Raw genomic sequence first — 17,776 nt, 5'->3', positions numbered from 1 at the left:
TTATGTATTTATAGAGACTGCATTTATAGGCTTGTGACTTTTCTAGCATCCTGTATTTAGCACGCACAACTTTATTTATCTGGTACGGTTTGGTTTTGCAGCACGACACAATCACTAAAAACTGATCACTACAATTACCGAATCGGATGTTGCTTAATTTATTTAAGCTTCAACAGCTCTGTGGCCTAGAATAGAACTAGTTTGTAACTAACTTGATGTTCGAATGAATTCCAGTAGCAACTACATGTCATAATATCGCACGTAAGGAGGCAGAGTAATTCATCAACACATTATTTCTGATATAAGTCTATTAGAGACGAGAATAATCCTGGTTACTGTATTGGTAAACTGGTTACATCCCAGCGCCGAATCATGTATAAGCCTATCCTTCATAATGGATTTCTTTTTGATTTATGCAGTAAGTAGTAGTTTATGCAACACGCTCAAACAACATTAAATTTATGCCTTCTACGGCTGGTACGGTAGAGTTTATATTATATATATGAACATTAATGATGACGGCTGTCAGCGGGAACTCACGCACTCCACCAGTAGTAGTAGTATGGATCAGAACGTGCACTTATCTGGCTAATTTGAATAGGCGCTGCGAATTTTCACTGTGATACGATGTTTAGTGATTTCTTCTTTTGCTATTGCTTCTAGTTTAAAGCAGTGATGTGCAGTTCAATGGAAGTCTGTGTTAAATGCAGAGCGTTTGTATTTAAGAAGTGACTTATCTCTAAATTATTAATTTATCCACATATTTTACATACTATATTAGTAATTCACTTGCTTATCGCGAACTAGGGTGCTCGTTTAAGACTCCTTTGTCACTTACATTACTTGTACTTAAATTAGTATGAAAAATGCTTAAAACCATAATGCGCGCGTAGAATGTCACTCTTGAATATTCTTCATAATGCCCGACACGGCCTTTGCGAAGGATTGCGTTTGTAGTCAATGTTAGTCGCTGCTGCTCGTACGACGCTAAAAAAGGTCAAGTCACTATACATTGCTTTCTTTTTATTCAAGACCATAACGGTTTACTCAGTTTTGCTTGGACGAGGTGTCCCTAACCTGTTGAACGTAAGTGAAATGACTGCACTTTATGCAACTCTCTGTAACTTAAAACTGATTTTAACTACCAACAACTAAGTACGACTAATATCTTTCAGTTGCCTGTGACTTCAACGTTGTTTAAAAGCTGCTGACGTACGTAGTTAATATGCTTTGATTCTTCTCAAAGTATATATATTTTGAGAAGGGTCAAAGCATGTTAAATAAGCAGATTAAAATTATTTTTTTTAAATAGTTAAAAAAACAAATAGATTTTGCTTCAGATTAAGTTTGTATTTGATCTAAATCCAAACAATACTACTACATTATATTACAAAACGGTTACATTTACTGTCGAGTGAAATCCTTACTTTTTTTGCATTTTAATCTTAACGGAAGTTGTGGAACAAATGTTACTATTTTTTTAAGTGCTACTTTCGCTTAAAACAACGCGCACAACTTTATTTTAGCAGAACTTGCCTGACCGAATCGCTAAGGGCCTCCGATATGACACGATTTACATGTACAAGTACCGCAGAAAATGACAGACCGCTAATCCTAATCCCGAAAAGATGATTTTCACCACAGGCCATATAGAGAATTCTCATTGAAACGGTCGCAAACAGTAACTTTGTTGTCACGAAAAATAGTAAAATTAGCTGAGTTGTCGGTGGACATTTGCATGTAAGAATTCCTCCAAATAGACATTACGATATATCTGGTAGTGTTTTGAAACAGAGTATCCGAACAAGTGCATACTGCAGAACTTTATTATTTTTATTATTTATTGTTAAAATGTTGTTAATCTTCCAATTATGAAACCCACAAAAAAGAATACTTTCTTAACAGTTGCACCCTATTGTGCCGAACTGTAAGTTTTTAGAGCTGGCAACTCCCAGGTGAACTTAAGGATATGCAGTATCGTGTTTTAGTAAGATAGCTACTTTTTGAAGAGCTTATCACATCACTTAGCCATTTATAGGTCGACCATTTTCTTTGCGTGGCAGGGGAGTTAATAGATCGGATTTCCAGTTAAACGAGAATCTTTTGAAATGTCTTTTTGACATATTCAGTTCAGACTACACAAGGGAAGTATCTACTAGCTGTATAGGGCTAAATTCGTTAGCACTGCAAGCGACCACGTTAACATTGCATTATCTCCAAGGTAAATTTGATAATGGTCCTATGATTTGGCGGAGTAAATGGACGCAGTGAAATCATTTTCTCAAAAGGTTTTTAAAGGCATTTTACAACTTGAACTTAAAAAATATCTTAAACGCTTATTCCTCCGTGTACCCCATATTATCTGTATTTTTGGTAATCAATTCGAAGCTTTGACTTGCACAAATAATATATCTACGTTAAATCAATGCAAAATAGAATTGAAAAATACATCTGTAGCTTTGCTAAACTGGGGCATATGCTAAGCCTTTTCTAACTATCAGCCGTATTTCAGCTTTTTGCTTGCTCGCTGGTCAAGAATTAGGGTGGATCGGTATCGACTAACTAGCTTTAATTCGGATTATACCAAATCTTTATTCTAATTAATAAAACCATCTATGTTGTTTTCATCAGTACTTGGGGGAAAAAGGTTTGGCCTTCAATACAAGAAGCAGTATAGAAGGTTCAATTACCGAAAGGGTCATTAAACTGATAACCGAATTTTGCCCACACATCAAATAACGAATGAGTGGTGTTATTTTGTATGTTATTAGATGCTAGAATATTTCTCTAGCTGGATTATTTTGACACGAAACATTACCCTCCCTCAGTAAACCGAGAATCAACTTTGGAAAACAGAACAATAACTATTGTTATTATATATATGATCCATGCGTCGGATTATACAAGTGCATTTGTGTATATAATAAGCAAAGTGTGGGCGAATTACCATGTTTTAGCCCGTTGAAATGGACTGCAGTTACCGCAGCGCATTAACCGTACGACAGTTACCACTCCGTTATCTGTCGGCCTAATCTGCGCAGCACCATCATATTATTCCTGCTGTCCAGAAGTGCTGAAGAGTTGTATTGTGCCGTGGGCTTACGTTGGACATTGTGTATGTTGTAGTATTAGCAGTCATGAAACTGTCATAAGGGAGAGGAGAATGTCGTGCTTCATAGTCAGCATTACGTGACACTTAAAAACACTACGCTTCGTGGGTGTAAGAAAAGACGATCAAAATGCCGGCCGCTGTTGCCCTCCTGGTTTTCCTCTGATCTGGCCGGCCATAATCAGAATATTTCGCTTCGATCTGACGACGGTGCACTGCAAGCAATGTAACCATTCAACTGTGCTGAGAGAGAGTTATACCTGCATGTTTTGTTCTTTTTGAAGAACAGTCGCTTAGAAGATCCACTACAGTCCTTTGAACCACCTTTGGATTGCTTCAGCCGTGTATAACAAATTGACATGAACTTAGTGCTTACACAGGCTTGGCAGGCAAAAAATCTGCAAGTAGTAAGATTGCGATTTCAATTAAGATGATACGCTAGAGAACGCATTCGCTACTTATTCGTCATATTTAGTGGTACCATTCTGGTTTTCGCTAGAAACATTGTTAAACTCAGTTGGTGGACCTGCAGTATTAGGCGAAAGTTTTCGTGTTCGTATTACGACGGCGGTGTCGTCGAGCGCCACGTTTCGTCTCTTAGACGTGATTCTCGGCGCGAAGAAGCCATCTGTGATAGCTCAAGTAAGTACGCGTTTCCTTTTCACCTAACGACCAATGATCATAAATTGTCGCTCAGCAGGATCTGATGGTATTTTGCCTGTTTTTTTTTCTAAACTTCTTCTAGTCTTTGTTTTGTCTATTTCTAAATAATTGATTGATTTCTGTAATATTTCCTTTATATCTGATTTCAGTCAAGTAGCGCCCGAGGCCAATACTCAGTAATAGAAATCATGCAGTGGAGCTTCCAAACGAGTGCCATTCAAGCAAATCAGACTGCTTGATCTCTCGTTTTTTATTGTTCTGAAGGCTTGACAACTCGTATAATGGGGGACTGTGCATTGCCGGGTACAACGATGCGAGCAGTCGTATAAGGTTATTTCGGATATTCCTCCATCGTATTCCGTGCTACCATTCTACATACGATACAGTATTATTGACAGTTATTTTTTCACTATTAGAAATCTTATTTTTATTCGCACGCCAAGTAAACGAGTATATAAGCCTTTCTTCTTTACCCCTGTCGACCGCCAAAGCAACCGGACCGATCGTACCTACGCAACTTGTTCGTCCAAATGCCCGAATACAACCTAGTAATTCAATGTGTCCATCAGAAGAGACGTGCGGCAGCCGTAATAATTAGTCGATCGACATTCTTGCATGGTCCTTATTCCCGCCGCCTACAGATGGCGATAAGGTGCGACAGCTGATGCAAGCAGCAATACTAACAGTAGCGATCCCGAACAGACACTTTATTGACTCAGGTTCGATTACAGCGCCACCCTCGGCGCGCAATGGAGGCCTCCTCTCGAACGTCCTGCTGTCGAGCGGAACTGAACGGGCCAGCTGCCGTTGCGGTCATCGGCAATGCCGCCAGTGTTAAACAGATCGCTGGACCGCAGACAGACCGCCATAGCAGCCGCGGCCGTAGGGTGCCACCCTTAGCAATGTGGAACAAATAGAGGGAGGAGCAAAGATTCTGCCGTCGGTCGAAGCGTATGTTTCACATACAGTCCTATGTAAAGAATCTGCCGGCTTCGAATCAGACTTAATTGTCTCGTCGTCAGCTACTTGTGTAGGGAACAGCCTTAGCAGTACAAAACCTACTTTCAGAATAAACGGATCGGTTCAGTGTTTTGTCTGACAGTTGCTCGACCGAAAACTTCGAACTTTACACTGTCTGCTAATTTCCGCTCTCGCGGCCGCCGCGTTCCACGTGCCAGTGCCGGTGCTGCCAGGACTACTTTCAAGCCGGTGGAATAGAAATAGGCAAGACAAAAAATGGAAAAAAAAATAGGCGCTTAGGTTTGAGCTAGCTTTGAACAAAAAAAGTTATACCTGTCTGGAGTTCTCCGGACCGATCTGCCGTTTTCAAAGGATCGAGTCTCTGTGAGGAAGTTAAAGTTTGCTTGCGGTGAGTTTGCTTTCGAAACGATTGTTTTTGTTTTATGTGCCAGCTTCAGTGGATGCTTTATCACTCACAAGTAATTCCAACTTGTTCCACTATTAATAGCTGACAATTTTTCAAGTTTGTTCCTGTATGTTTAAGTGCTTCTATTTCTTCAAAGCTGATCAGAAGCGAGTCATAGTAAGTTGTTCACCTGTAAGTAAAGAATCCTTTTCGGCGGGTATTCAGACGGGCGCTTGATGGTCTTTCTGCTCATACGGTAACTCTTATTTTCGCCTTTTCACCGCTCTTTTCAACAGAGCCCTGTTCTGTTCATATGCTCCTCGTGCAGCTACGCAACAGCTGACATTTAAATGTTTATTCCATATATGACCAAGCAATATGTGGTACGGAAATGTTTCTATTAAAGTTATTTTTGCACGATAAAGTTTCTGTTTTAACCAGAATAACCTAATAGGTCAATTGGGAATACATATATGGTATATATTCTCATGTGCTCAAAAGTGTGATGGAAATTGTTTACGCTCTACTCATCATAGCCAGGTTCGTAACAAGTGGAAAGCTGTCGTTTACTTTTACTTTTATAATATTTGAAATCATAGAAAGGATAGAGAAGCACAATTAATGGATCGATGCAGTGCTCCATTGACCTGAGAAATCGTTATTTAAATAACAGGTAGAAAAGTTAGTGTTCGTATTATCTGATTGTAACTTGTTGGTGGACAGCGAAAGCAATATTTACTTTGTCCCTGCACATTTTCTCATGCACGCCATATGGCTATTGCTTGCCACCGTAGAAACTGCTACAGTAGTAGTGGAAAAGCTGGCTGGCTTTGAATAGCCTCGGCCTGTATTGTTGCTTCCTTCTTTACGTGTCCCCTTTCCGTCTGTCAGTGTGTGCCTATCAGAGATCTTCCCGTTGCTTTCAGTCACAGAATCCTTTACGCACAGTGTCGAAGCCGTCCCACCGGACTAAACAAGAAACGCTTTTGCATATCAACTTGAACTTGTGAAAAATTATTATCCAGAACAAGCTCTGTTTAGCTTATTGTTGCAACTTAATTTCTGTGCACAATTGTCGAACTGTATGGCTACGCAAAATATATGCACGCCTCACGTCATGCATAGTAAACTATGAACATGTGTTAAGATCTCGTTGGATAGGCAGAGAGCAAACACCGTCGTGGAAAATGGCTAGTTAAAAGATTAATGCTTTTTTGTATCCTGTATCTATCTATATAATATTCAACCAATTGTCATAAAAGTGTACTAATGTTGCTGCTGATTCATTTTTGAGAACCATATGATACGTACCTTAAGGTAACGGTAAACGGCATAGTCCTGACAGTGAACACCGGTATAATTGCACGCAGATGAAATAATCGATGCGTACACAGGAACTAGCAGCTGAAAGGTCCATCACACTAAATAAAGGAAACGACTATATATACTATATATACATACGAGCCTTGAATTAAAAGTGTGACCCATTAAAATTTTTTACTTACCACTCATTAACGTAGCACTTACGTGCAGATCCGTTTTCCTCATGGAAGAAAAGTACTTTTGCAATCTTTTTAGGATCCATCATCCTATTAGAAATGGATTGGACTTTAAACAATCCATGGAATGATACTTATTTGATTTAATGATTCAGCTATTAAGCTTGTTTCATATTTAAGCAAACATAGTTTTAGGTAGCGTACAGTGCAGCTCTGCAGAGCGTTATTAAATTTGGAGAGGTATGACGAAAGTTGTTGTTGGATTATATTCTTTATACATCCGAGATTAAATTAGGATTACTGAAAATCAAAAATGTGCAGTTACTGACGATATGTGACTGATATCGGCGATACCTTCGATTTTGTAATTTGCAGCATCTCTATACATGTCATGGTGCCCAATCCATACATGATGTCTACATGAACCCAGACCTAAGCACATGGTACTTAGGGTTTAGTAGATGAACGTCCCACAATACCAGGGAAATATTTAACAGTGAAGACTAAGCTACATAATGCGTTAGTCCTTAATTTTTAGTCCTTTAGATGACAAAGGCCTCGCAAATCTTCTACTCGCATTGCTGTGTTGTAGGCTGAAATTTAACGTCCCCCTGATATTTGTTTCGTAGTATTAGGGACACGTTGTGGTCTAGGTTCGAAGCCGGGTTCAGATACACGCTTCGTTTCGTACTGAGAGCCAGCTGCCTGAGATGATACCTAACGGCGATTTCAAACGTAAAACTCGAAACAGCGGCTAGAATTATGATAGTAGTAATAATCATAATAAGAGTAATGAGAACGAAGAAGATTTAGCTGTTAGGCTTCCGCTAATTTAGCTGTTTTTCGACATTAGTAGAAGACGACAATTTGCATCGCTTAAACGCAGGAAGTACTACCTTTAGGTAGATACGTAATGTCCTGGTACTGACCTGCTGCCTGTACTTGCAAAATGTTCACATTCGTGACCATTAGCCATATTCAACCTAACCCAGCTTACAACATACAGTATAAAAGTTTGTACTGCGATCCATTTTCACCAAAAATAAAGACGGTATACTTTGTCTCTGGTACGGTTCAAACTCGATTTTATTTTGTATGAAAACCAAAGGGATAAAAACAAGTTAACCAGCTTCATTAAGATAGATACTAGTTCCACTAAGAACAGAAAACGAGATTGTTTCCGGCTAGTAATGTAATAATGGGCAGCAATTTTTTAGAACTTCACGGTTACTTGTTATATGGCTCTGATGTTGATCCAAAATTTGTTCAAAACGGTCCTTTATCAAAAACATAATGAAAAGAGAGCGAGAGATTTCACGCAGTTCTATTAGAACTATTCTGTTCTATTTTCACACGCCTTAGGAGACACGGGCTGTTGTGGAGCCGGGACGTAATGAATTTACTTAAGCATCCAGCGACAGGAAAGCTACTTCAGACTCGAATCAGTTAGTAAATTTAAAGTATGCCCAACTAGAGGCGGCTTGAAAAAATTCGAATGAGATCACGGTGCAAGCAGGCTATGGGTTGCCTCGAAACCATTGTAACTTTTAAACTGATGGCGTTTTAAAATACGCTTTAGGCAAGTTGGACCTAAGGAAGAAACAATTTAGTACGATTACTGTTTAAGAGATGCAGATCGCTGAGACTCTAGAAACAATCTCTTTGGAAAATATGTATGAATATATCTATGGCAAGGGGGTGTGGCTGATCAGCAGCGCAAACTGGGTCCGCAAAGGTCTGCAAATTGCAAAAAAAAAACTTATTGGGTGCACCATTCTAAATGCTTAGCTTGCTATTGACGGGGGAAGCCTATACAATAACTGCGAAGACTTCGGAATTGAACACCTTGTACGCGGACTCATATCTGATAGAAGTCGCGGGCGTAGAGCCCTTCCTGAGCGTCCCGCTGTTCCCCATTTGAGTGATGCATGGAGCAGGCCCGGCGTTTAGCCTTGCAAAAGTCGCTATCAGGGAAAGGCGAAATTATGTCCTTGTTCTGTTTGTAATTGATATTATGGAAGGTACGCACTGTAGTCGTTGCGCCTTATGCGCCAGAAGCCATTTTCCAATTCACGATGCGTTTGTTTTCAGAAGGAATGTTCCATAATGCTTCAGAATTGTTGCGAGCCGCAACAGATTAACCAGACCAATAGATAAGTTGCTATCGAAATCAAACAATGCTTTTGAGGATAGAGTTGTATTTGGGAGCTTTCGGTTGTGCGATAGGGTCGATACCAAGACGAGAATGTAAGTGGTTGTGGTGTTTGGTATTCTAAGCACCTCCGCTCGAGGGCTCGCTTCTACGCATGCTGTGAAGTAGGTCATGTGTCTTGTAGACGGGTCATGCAGATTATTGCAAAACTTAACGAAAAGCATAACGAAACGGTCCGTTTATTCGCTGAGTGAGAGACAGGGCATACTGAGCTTGATGAAGGCTTTTCGCCTCGTATGGATTTCGAGCAATTGCATTTGCTAGACGCGCTTCTCCGTCTGCAAAATTTCAAATAGGAGAGACCTCATGCGTCACCTCTAGTGTTTCATTGTCTGCCTTTATTTGAAATGTGAATTGACGAATCTATTATGCATCGTGCGGATATTGAGCTCCGAAATTGATCAACAGCTTCTAGATTGAGATGTGCCATGGTTTTTACAAGCGAATCAAACGGACAAAGATTGGGAAGGTAAAGTTATTTTCTTCATTAGGATCTGTACGAAAGTTAATGCGACAATTCAGCCATGTGCGGTCGAGCACAGTGTATTCTGAAAATATAATGCAGTACTTTATGATTAATAATACTAGCGCAACACTAATGTCATAGATCTACCAGACTAGAAATCACTGCATTTGAAAAGAGGATATAGCCAAATCCTGTTTCATTTCACAGCAGTTCAAAAGTCGACCCAGCTACGTCCCGAATATCGGAATCTATCGCAACTTCTTGCTTGTCGTTAAGCATTGACTGGGTATTCAATTAACGAGTATTTTTTTATTTTTATTTTTCTCTCCTTTATCTTTATTGATAGAAATCCATCAACTGGGTTGTCTAAATGATTCTGACGCGGCCCCGAATTACACTTTTAGAACCATAGTCTCTGTATGAGTGCGCCTACGTGCAAAACCTAGGTATGAATAATAGTTACGCAAAAGGTTGACATCCTCGCTTGGCCTAGGTAAGTGGTATTACATAGATAGTTTTTTCTCCTCAAAACTATATATATATGGAGTGTATTTATTTTCTAGATGAATTAGCTAACTCAATCAATTAGTTAGATCATGGCTGCACTGAAGGTCGATTTTGGCATCTGCCTCTGGGCATCGATTGGTTTATTTACCAGGAATATGAACGGTTCATTCTCGGAGATATTTCTGTGACTTGCGAATTCGAATTTAATCTGCCAAGCTTGCATATGACCATATTACTGCCACGCCATTTAAGGGACGATATGCGTATGAGAAATAAGCTATAGGAGACAAAGCAGCAATGTGGTTTTCGAATCATCTTCAGGTAAATGCGCGCCATTTTTGTAATCAGTAGTCTGTTATACGGAAACGAGCCGTAAAATAACGCCTGTTACCTCGTCATACATGAACGAATCCCTTTGTACGATGCCGTGGGAAATTGGCTCATGTATGCATTCATAAGGATTTTCAATGGTTGGCGTTCTTCTAGCTGATAACGTATCGCCTGTGAAACGTAAGTCTTGATGTAACGGGCTATTCAACAGTACCGAAGTGAAACAAATACACCAGTGGCAAAAACTATGTCCAGAAAGCAAGCCAAGTGATAGATCACCCCTTTATATGCAACATCCGAATGCTTTTAACTTTTGTGCCTATAATCGCTTGTTAGAAATCGGTTTAAATAAGCTTTTTTTTTTTCGCAATTGTCGCGATAGTAGGAACACCATAGATAGGTGTTTATATTCGCAAGCGATTTGTAGTAGTCTATTGCGTGAGTAACATTAGTAGACAGCGTAGTATTTCGTAACAAAGCCAAACAGGGTTGCATGGCACAATCTATCGCGAACCAACCAACATCCGGTGTAGCAAGGGACTGTTTCTTCTAATCTTGTTGAAGTGTCTCACCAAAGAACCGTGAAAGAAGAAGTCGATGGAAATCAATGTACAGTAGCAAATGCGCTCAATAACCCCTTATTAGTTTACTCCAAAAAACACTATGCGTGTTTTACCACCGTCTATGCTCCGCAGGTTTATAGCAAAGCGAGGCATTCCATAATGTAATCTAATGAGATAATTTATCCAGTTTATTGACCATTCTGATTGTAGCAAGTGGACATTCACGTGACTCAACTAATTGCATTAAACGAGAACAAAGGCGCTCGTTTACTGTAAAACAAAGTGAGAGAGACGTGATACAACTCTACCACAAATGGATGGCTTAATTGGGTTCACGAGCTCAATGGCTTGCTAATGCTATTAGAATAACTGCAACGGCTCGATATTTGATTGATTATCAGTGTACGTTAGGGCTGCCGGATGTTTAATAAAACACTTTATTGTGGTCCTATGTCCAAACAAATCACCGTATCTCGAAGACAACCCATAGCGGATTTACACATGATAAGAACAAGATATAAATACGGCGGGTGGATATAGTTAGGCAATGCTCGGTACATCATAATCACTAAGTAAATTGTGGTACAAAAATTAGCGTCGCCATTTTTGTACCACAATTCGTAATACAAAGTCACTAATTCACAATAGTGTATTGCGCTCTTGGGTAGATTCAGCGTTACGCAGCCTGGAAATTAATAGTTTCTTTAATTAATTAGTAGTTAAGTTCTAAGCAAGCTACTGCTTATTCGCGCTTCGTCCACGGAAGTTGTTTCTTGTGCTGACTGAGACAAAATAACGTGTCTTAATGACCTAGCTTGATAAAAAACAACGCTACAACGAAATTTACCCTCAAAATTATGCTAAATAATTCCTTTTACCTCACGGTTGTAAAACAAACGTGTTTCTAATTACAGTTAAGATATCTGAAAAGCAAGGAGGTTCAGTATGATCAATAACATTTGTAGCGCAGACTCAGATCTTAACACTATACCTTGAAGTCTTTATAGAAGCTAATCTCATGTCCTGTTTTTGGCTCATGTTTACACATTGACATTTCTTTACCCGTATATATATATATATTTTACACATTGATGATTCCTAGAAGTGGCTATAAGAATTTCTAATTATGATTCCTGAAGCCCGCAGTCCTAGATAGCGTTACGTGTGACCAGATGAAACACTACCCATGAGAATTTGCTCATTCGTTGATTGTAGAATGTGCTTCTAATCTATTGGGAGGCGAGGCGATTTGGCCCTCTTCACTAAAAGATATAGCGTAATTCAACATTGGGAGTCGATATCAAATGTAGCATTTCGATTCAATTTGTTCGACAAGTGTTTGTAAATAGAAAGAATAGCTGGCCACCTTTATACTATCACCACTAAACGAATCACTTGAGTGCACTGTCTCTCTGCTGATCAGGTTATTCTTTCATCGAAACTATATTTATGATAAAGAATGCAAGAAAATAATTAAGCAATAATTTGGTACTGATGTTTCCGTTATTGTGTCGGTCATTGGTCATCTGGGTCAATTGCTCACCGTGGGTGCGTGTGTCTACTTATATCTGAATTTTATCGAATGCTTTCCGCCACGTTTCGTAACTTTTCAATTCAGCCTCTGATTCTTAGATAGCAGGTTTTTCTCTTCTGATGTAATAACTTGAACCGGTGGGGAACTTTTTGTAACCAAAGTCCGTTTCTCTCTTGCAAGTAGACGCATGCTGAGTTCGCCTCGTGTTCATTTTTTCAAATCAGACAGATCGTTAGACAAATTAACACGATCGTAGCAAAACGATCGTGTTAATTTGTCTGAGTCTCGCACTCCGAATTGCATCAGCGAAGTTCACCTGTCACGTCGGGAAACGCAGACTATTCACGTTCAGCAGTTGCTATCGTCGGTGCGTGTGAAGGCACTAACACGAGAAACGAATCAAAACGTGGTATCTAATAATCCCGCCTAAGTCAGTGCTCGTTTCTCATTACGGAAATTCATGGCCATACATACATTGATGCATATATCTCAAGCGCTTTTTGTTTATAGAGCCGGTCAAAGTAATAGCCACAAGCACTTCGTCGTCGGGTGCAATTTTTTTTCATTTTCTAATAAAATTCGCGATAGCTCAGTATATTAATTCGTTGTATACACATCACTTTGTACTTCGCCCGTTACTTTTGCAACAGTTGTTTCCAACCACCTAGCTTAAAATAGGTCAGTCATAAGCTGAAAATGAATAGCGTTTGGGTCTTCGGTTATGGAAGCTTAATATGGCGTCCGGGCTTTGATTACGAAACTTCGATGGTAGGATATGTTAAGGGATTTGAGCGCGTCTTCTACCAAGGAAACGACAAGCACCGAGGATCGCCACAAAGGGTAAGTTGGCATAAATAATATGTTTTTCACTCTCGACAATTCACCCTAAGCAAAAATAGGTTCGACTAGGTAGATGCAAATCAAGACGTTTAACTCATGAAGTAAGCCAATACGGCTACACTGTATTACGGTGGGTTAGTTTTGTAATGATTATGAAATCAATAGCGACTTGTATTGATTTCATTGAGCGGAAAGCTTCTCACGTAAAAATCAATGAAAAATCTGTGTACAAAACAAGCATACCATCTTACGATATGCTCATCACGTTGATTTTAGATCTAATACCTAAAAGTATGCGCATGAAGGTTCTTCACTTCACGAATGACAAATGGTTACATAATTATCTAAGTGCTCAGAGTATTGGCTGTTATCCTAATATATGTTGAATACTCAAAATTTAGATTTTCTAAAATTTCTTTATTATAAAAAATTCACTACTACATTGTTTTACTACTAATTCACTAGTAATTTGGCATGGAGCTTCATTTTGTTACAGAGAAGACGTCATATCAGCGGTTTAGCTGGCCCTATCTTACATATCGCGATAACACAATTTTACTCATTACAGCTTGGCCGCGTCGCCACTATGTTAAAGAACGAATACGTAAGTATACATACTAAAATTTCATAGAGTATCTATAACATCTACTGCATTGCAGCAACTCATCTCAATCATATCTACAATCATATCTAATAGTAGAAATGTATAAACATGTTGCTCAATGTACCTGAAACAGTGAATTTTATTGATATCTAACCGTATATGCGTGCATAATGATTTATTGCAGTCTGTAGTTTGGGGCCGGGCGTTTCTTGTGCAGTTGAATAGTGACAGGTCGCGTCCAGGAAACTGCCCGCTTGCTTACCTTGATACCCGGGAGTCAAAGGAAGGTGGTTACGTTACCTTGACAACGGCGTTTTATCCCAGGTAGTATAAACAACTGTGTAACATCAGATGTATTGAGCTTTGATTCGCTAACAGCTTTTCAGCAGTTTATGTAGTGTAATAAATTTTTTACTAGCTTTTTTTTTTGGACAGAGATTAAAGGATCGAGTCAAAAGTTAAGATGATATTTGTTCTATTCCTACGATGACATCTGCTAAAAAGTTCTTCTATCTATTTCCAGCAAATATCTTACTGTAATCAGATTAACGAATATTTTGTATTTACCTGTTAGCAGTGTTATATATTTACTGTCAAGATGAAATCAACATAGAACTGATTGCATTTTTTGCCCTATACATTTGGTAAAGAGAAAAAAAAAGGTCTAGGCCTAAGCAAATCTAAAAATTTAATTTTTTTCCACGCAAATTTTCTCTTCGTTTATTAAGTCAAATAACATGTTATGTAAATTATTTAATATTCATGAAACTTGTAACATTTAATATCTGTAACTTTGAAACATATGCTCAAATTACCAATGCTTTCCCATCTTTTGACACTTCAATATATCCTATTACTTATCAGTACGTTTTTATTCATTGTTCCTGTTGAAACTGCGCATTCCAGGGCATTGCATCAGGCCCCGTTCACAGCTCGTGTCTACGTCGCGTTGCCTTCTAATCCTCTTTACCTCGGCCCAAAGTCCTACCCGGAAATGGCGCGAGAAATTGTTCAAAGTCAAGTAAACTTTTCTTCAAACAACAGAACGATATGTGTATTTAGCCTTCAGCATAGTTCCATTTGAACGTTGGTAGGATCAAGATTGTCCTCGTGATGGCTTAGTGGTAACACCAAGGCGCTTTAGGTTTGAACCTCGGTGTAGGCGCATTTTGATTCTCCAGAAAAACCTAGAGTAATTGAAAAGACGATGATGAATCTATTTATATTTCCTTCTACTGCTTTCTGTCTAAGGAACTTGTACTGAGCCCTCCGCTATTCTGGCAGGTTCTCGAAACAAAAAATTAAACATCAGCTTGAAGCCTGTAGCAGAAGGGACATCAGCCGAGAGGCTAGCCTTTCATGTATTTCCTTTTTGGTTTAATAATTTGATACTGCACATAGTTGAATTAAGCCGATAGTCTTAGTGACATTAAACTGTCGAAGTAAATTAAAAAAATCCATATAACCTTCTATGGAAAATCACATGGATTTTATAAGACTGTAACGTTTATGGCGTAAAAATGATCATTGTGGCATAGTTTCAATTACAACAGAGAAAACTACTAATATTATATTGACGTGGGTTAACGGGATGGTTGGGACGCCTGAGCTTCTGGCTGAAAAATATCAGTGCTTAGTATCTCGTCCATGACAAACAAGTGCTAAACAAGTTATGTAAATAAAGCAAATTATGTCGAGTTTCAGCTAATTGTACATTGTTTTACAATATCTGGTCCTTCCTTAGGGCGAGTGCGGTCCAAATGTGGAGTATGTATTAAATATAGCCGACTTTATGCGGGAGGAAGTTTTCGGTATTGATGATGAGCATCTCTTCATGTTAGAAATGCACATCCTCATAGAATTAGCTAACCGGGCAGAAGAGGAGCAGAGCTTTCAAGCGCAACTGGTAAGTACTACCGGTATATCATCTTTGGTCGAGACACCTAAAAACCATAATGGTTAGTGATAAATTTAACTCATATAACTTTTAACGGAATCCCGTATAACAGATTGCCGTTTGTTATATTAAATATGTGGCCATCTTTGCATCCGAAAGTTGGGGAAATAATATCAAATGGAACAAAATTAGCTGTTGATAAGTACAATAACAGTCTTGGAATGTCTTCACTCACAGTTAGGATGAGATATTTGCAGGCTACTAACTCTTTTGTTTCAAACGATCTTAAACGGACGATTTCTGAAATACATACTTGAGAAATGTAGTAAAAACAGGTGCTGGCTCAAAAATGCCATGCTTTTTTCAGCATTCACTCTTTGTGTACTTCAAATGTATTGTTTACGTCCGCCAGCGCCGCTAGGTATTCAGTGGTAACTGTGCCTGCCTGCCTGCCTGCCTGCCTGCCCGGATTCGAACCTATGTCACCATGCGTGCCTAACCTTTGCAGGCAAATATGTTACCCATTAAGCTGCCACGAGGGCTGATGGCAGTCGCGCGACAGCTAGCATTTGCAATAGGTGATAGTTGTTCCTGAACTTTAATTAAAAATCCTGCCCTGCCTTTCAGGAAAGGAAACATTCCTGGTGCTCAAAACTGGCTATATGCAATTCTCTGCAAGGATCCAGGGAAAGCCTGTCAGAGATAGCGAGTGCATCCGGGGCGTCCTCTAGCAAATATGGAGCAATAAAAGGCTCTTCACATGGAGAAACTTCTGAAGATTTCGTGTCCAACGTGGCCGCGAGAAAACTACGTTGTGTCGATATTTAACAAGACTTTTCCAATTTTTCGCTGCTTCCTGCTAGGGCGATAGAAGGATGGCGACTATTCTATCCATGGTGTAATGTTGTGCTGTTCCTCGTTCCTACGTTACCCATGTCTAAATTTTGTGTGTAAATGTTCCACAAATGGCGCTCAAGCGCTTTACGGCTTTGTTATAAGGCCCTGTTGTTTCTCGCAATTTGGTCATTGTGCCAATGGCGAGGAATATCCGATGCTGCATGTATTCAGATCGCAGTATTTATATCTAGATAGATATGTACACGTATATATTAGTATTGATATTAATATGAATATTAACGAGATTTAAATACGTTCTTTTATAATCGGCGAACAGCCCAAAGTAATTGTTTCCAGTTGTCACGACTGATGTTTTTTTCTATGTAATTTGCTGCTGCATAGCTGAACGCGAAATGATATAGTCTCCGTCTCAGAAATGCAGGAAGAGTTTTATAACCTAGTAGAAATCATGGTATGATATCTGGAATGCCATTTACAAAAAATGTGTTTTTTACGTTTAGGAATAAAACGCAGTAGACGATGTACATTGGTATTGTTCGACTGCCGACGAATGCGAAGTTCGAAAGTTGCTACGCTTGTGCACTTTTGATAGAAAAAGCTTTGATTTTATCAAAAACCTATATATATATATATATATATATATATTATGTGAAGATTTTTATCCAGCTATTATAGTATCACAGTTTGGGATCGATTGTCAATCTGTCTATGCATCTTCATGCATATATATTCTGCTTCAATGTAGCAAATATTTTGATCCGAACATTTGCCAGCCAAAGTTTATTAGACAAGGCCATTCCAGTTCTAATAATAATGAAACTACTTATTTTAATAAAATAGAAATAATCACCAAGGCATATAAAGTAATGTAGTGAAAATTTATAGTAATAATAAATAGTATCTAGTAACATCATTAATTGTAATTTTCGGATTGACCTTTCCTCGATTCTTACTTGATTCAGTATCGTAAATAATAAAAACATTACCCCTTTTTAAATTTGTCATTATAATGAATAACAAAAATTTTCCGGGCAGGGAAATTTTAACCCATTTTCTTAACGCATAGTCTTTTACTATTACGCAATTTTAGGGACGAAACAAAAAGCCAATAGAATAAAGTTGTGAATCGAAGTTTATTAGCCATGCAAAGTACTGTTTCTCTTTTAATTAAAGACATATGGATCTGTAATAAGTAAGTAGTGTGTGGCGAACAGCTTGTAACTGGTGCCTTAACTCATGAACAAGGTACCTCTAATTTTTTCTTAATCCTGATTGGCAGTTCTATTGAAATCTATTCCACCTCTGCTTCTATTAAAGCTACTGTATAT

The 17,776-nt window shown here is 38.8% G+C and overlaps 1 protein-coding gene across 6 annotated transcripts; it reads left to right on the top strand.

The window, feature by feature from the left end:
- The first annotated feature begins 3,185 nt into the window (after positions 1-3,185).
- On the top strand, positions 3,186-17,445 carry LOC111270170 (glutathione-specific gamma-glutamylcyclotransferase 1). 6 transcript variants are annotated; one of them, XM_086972375.1, is made up of 8 exons: positions 3,186-3,751; positions 3,922-4,102; positions 12,900-13,089; positions 13,658-13,693; positions 13,878-14,017; positions 14,600-14,714; positions 15,438-15,599; positions 16,218-17,445. In XM_086972375.1, the coding sequence occupies exons 3-8, from the start codon at positions 12,946-12,948 to the stop codon at positions 16,416-16,418; spliced, it is 798 nt and encodes a 265-aa protein (XP_086828501.1). In that variant the 5' UTR covers positions 3,186-3,751; positions 3,922-4,102; positions 12,900-12,945; the 3' UTR covers positions 16,419-17,445. The 6 variants fall into 6 exon arrangements, with proteins under 6 accessions (XP_086828501.1, XP_086828506.1, XP_086828512.1 ...); XM_086972380.1 differs by lacking the exons at positions 3,186-3,751; positions 3,922-4,102 and adding exons at positions 4,130-5,141; positions 12,433-12,616; XM_086972386.1 differs by lacking the exons at positions 3,186-3,751; positions 3,922-4,102 and adding exons at positions 4,130-5,141; positions 10,144-10,332.
- Positions 17,446-17,776: the final 331 nt, after the last annotated feature.

The sequence above is a fragment of the Varroa jacobsoni genome, unplaced genomic scaffold (assembly GCF_002532875.2).
Source record: "Varroa jacobsoni isolate VJ856 unplaced genomic scaffold, vjacob_1.0 scaffold_156, whole genome shotgun sequence".
NCBI lineage: Eukaryota > Metazoa > Arthropoda > Arachnida > Mesostigmata > Varroidae > Varroa > Varroa jacobsoni.
The sequence above is the reverse complement of the archived record's forward strand: the minus strand, read 5'-3'. Positions and strand labels throughout refer to the sequence as shown.

Excerpts from the sequence above, each read along its gene's own strand:
- LOC111270170 (XM_086972375.1), top strand. The coding sequence starts at position 12,946 with ATGAATAGCGTTTGGGTCTTCGGTTATGGAAGCTTAATATGGCGTCCG. Across the intron at positions 14,018-14,599 it reads ACAACGGCGTTTTATCCCAG|GGCATTGCATCAGGCCCCGT; the intron begins GTAGTATAAACA and ends TGCGCATTCCAG. Across the intron at positions 14,715-15,437 it reads GAGAAATTGTTCAAAGTCAA|GGCGAGTGCGGTCCAAATGT; the intron begins GTAAACTTTTCT and ends GTCCTTCCTTAG.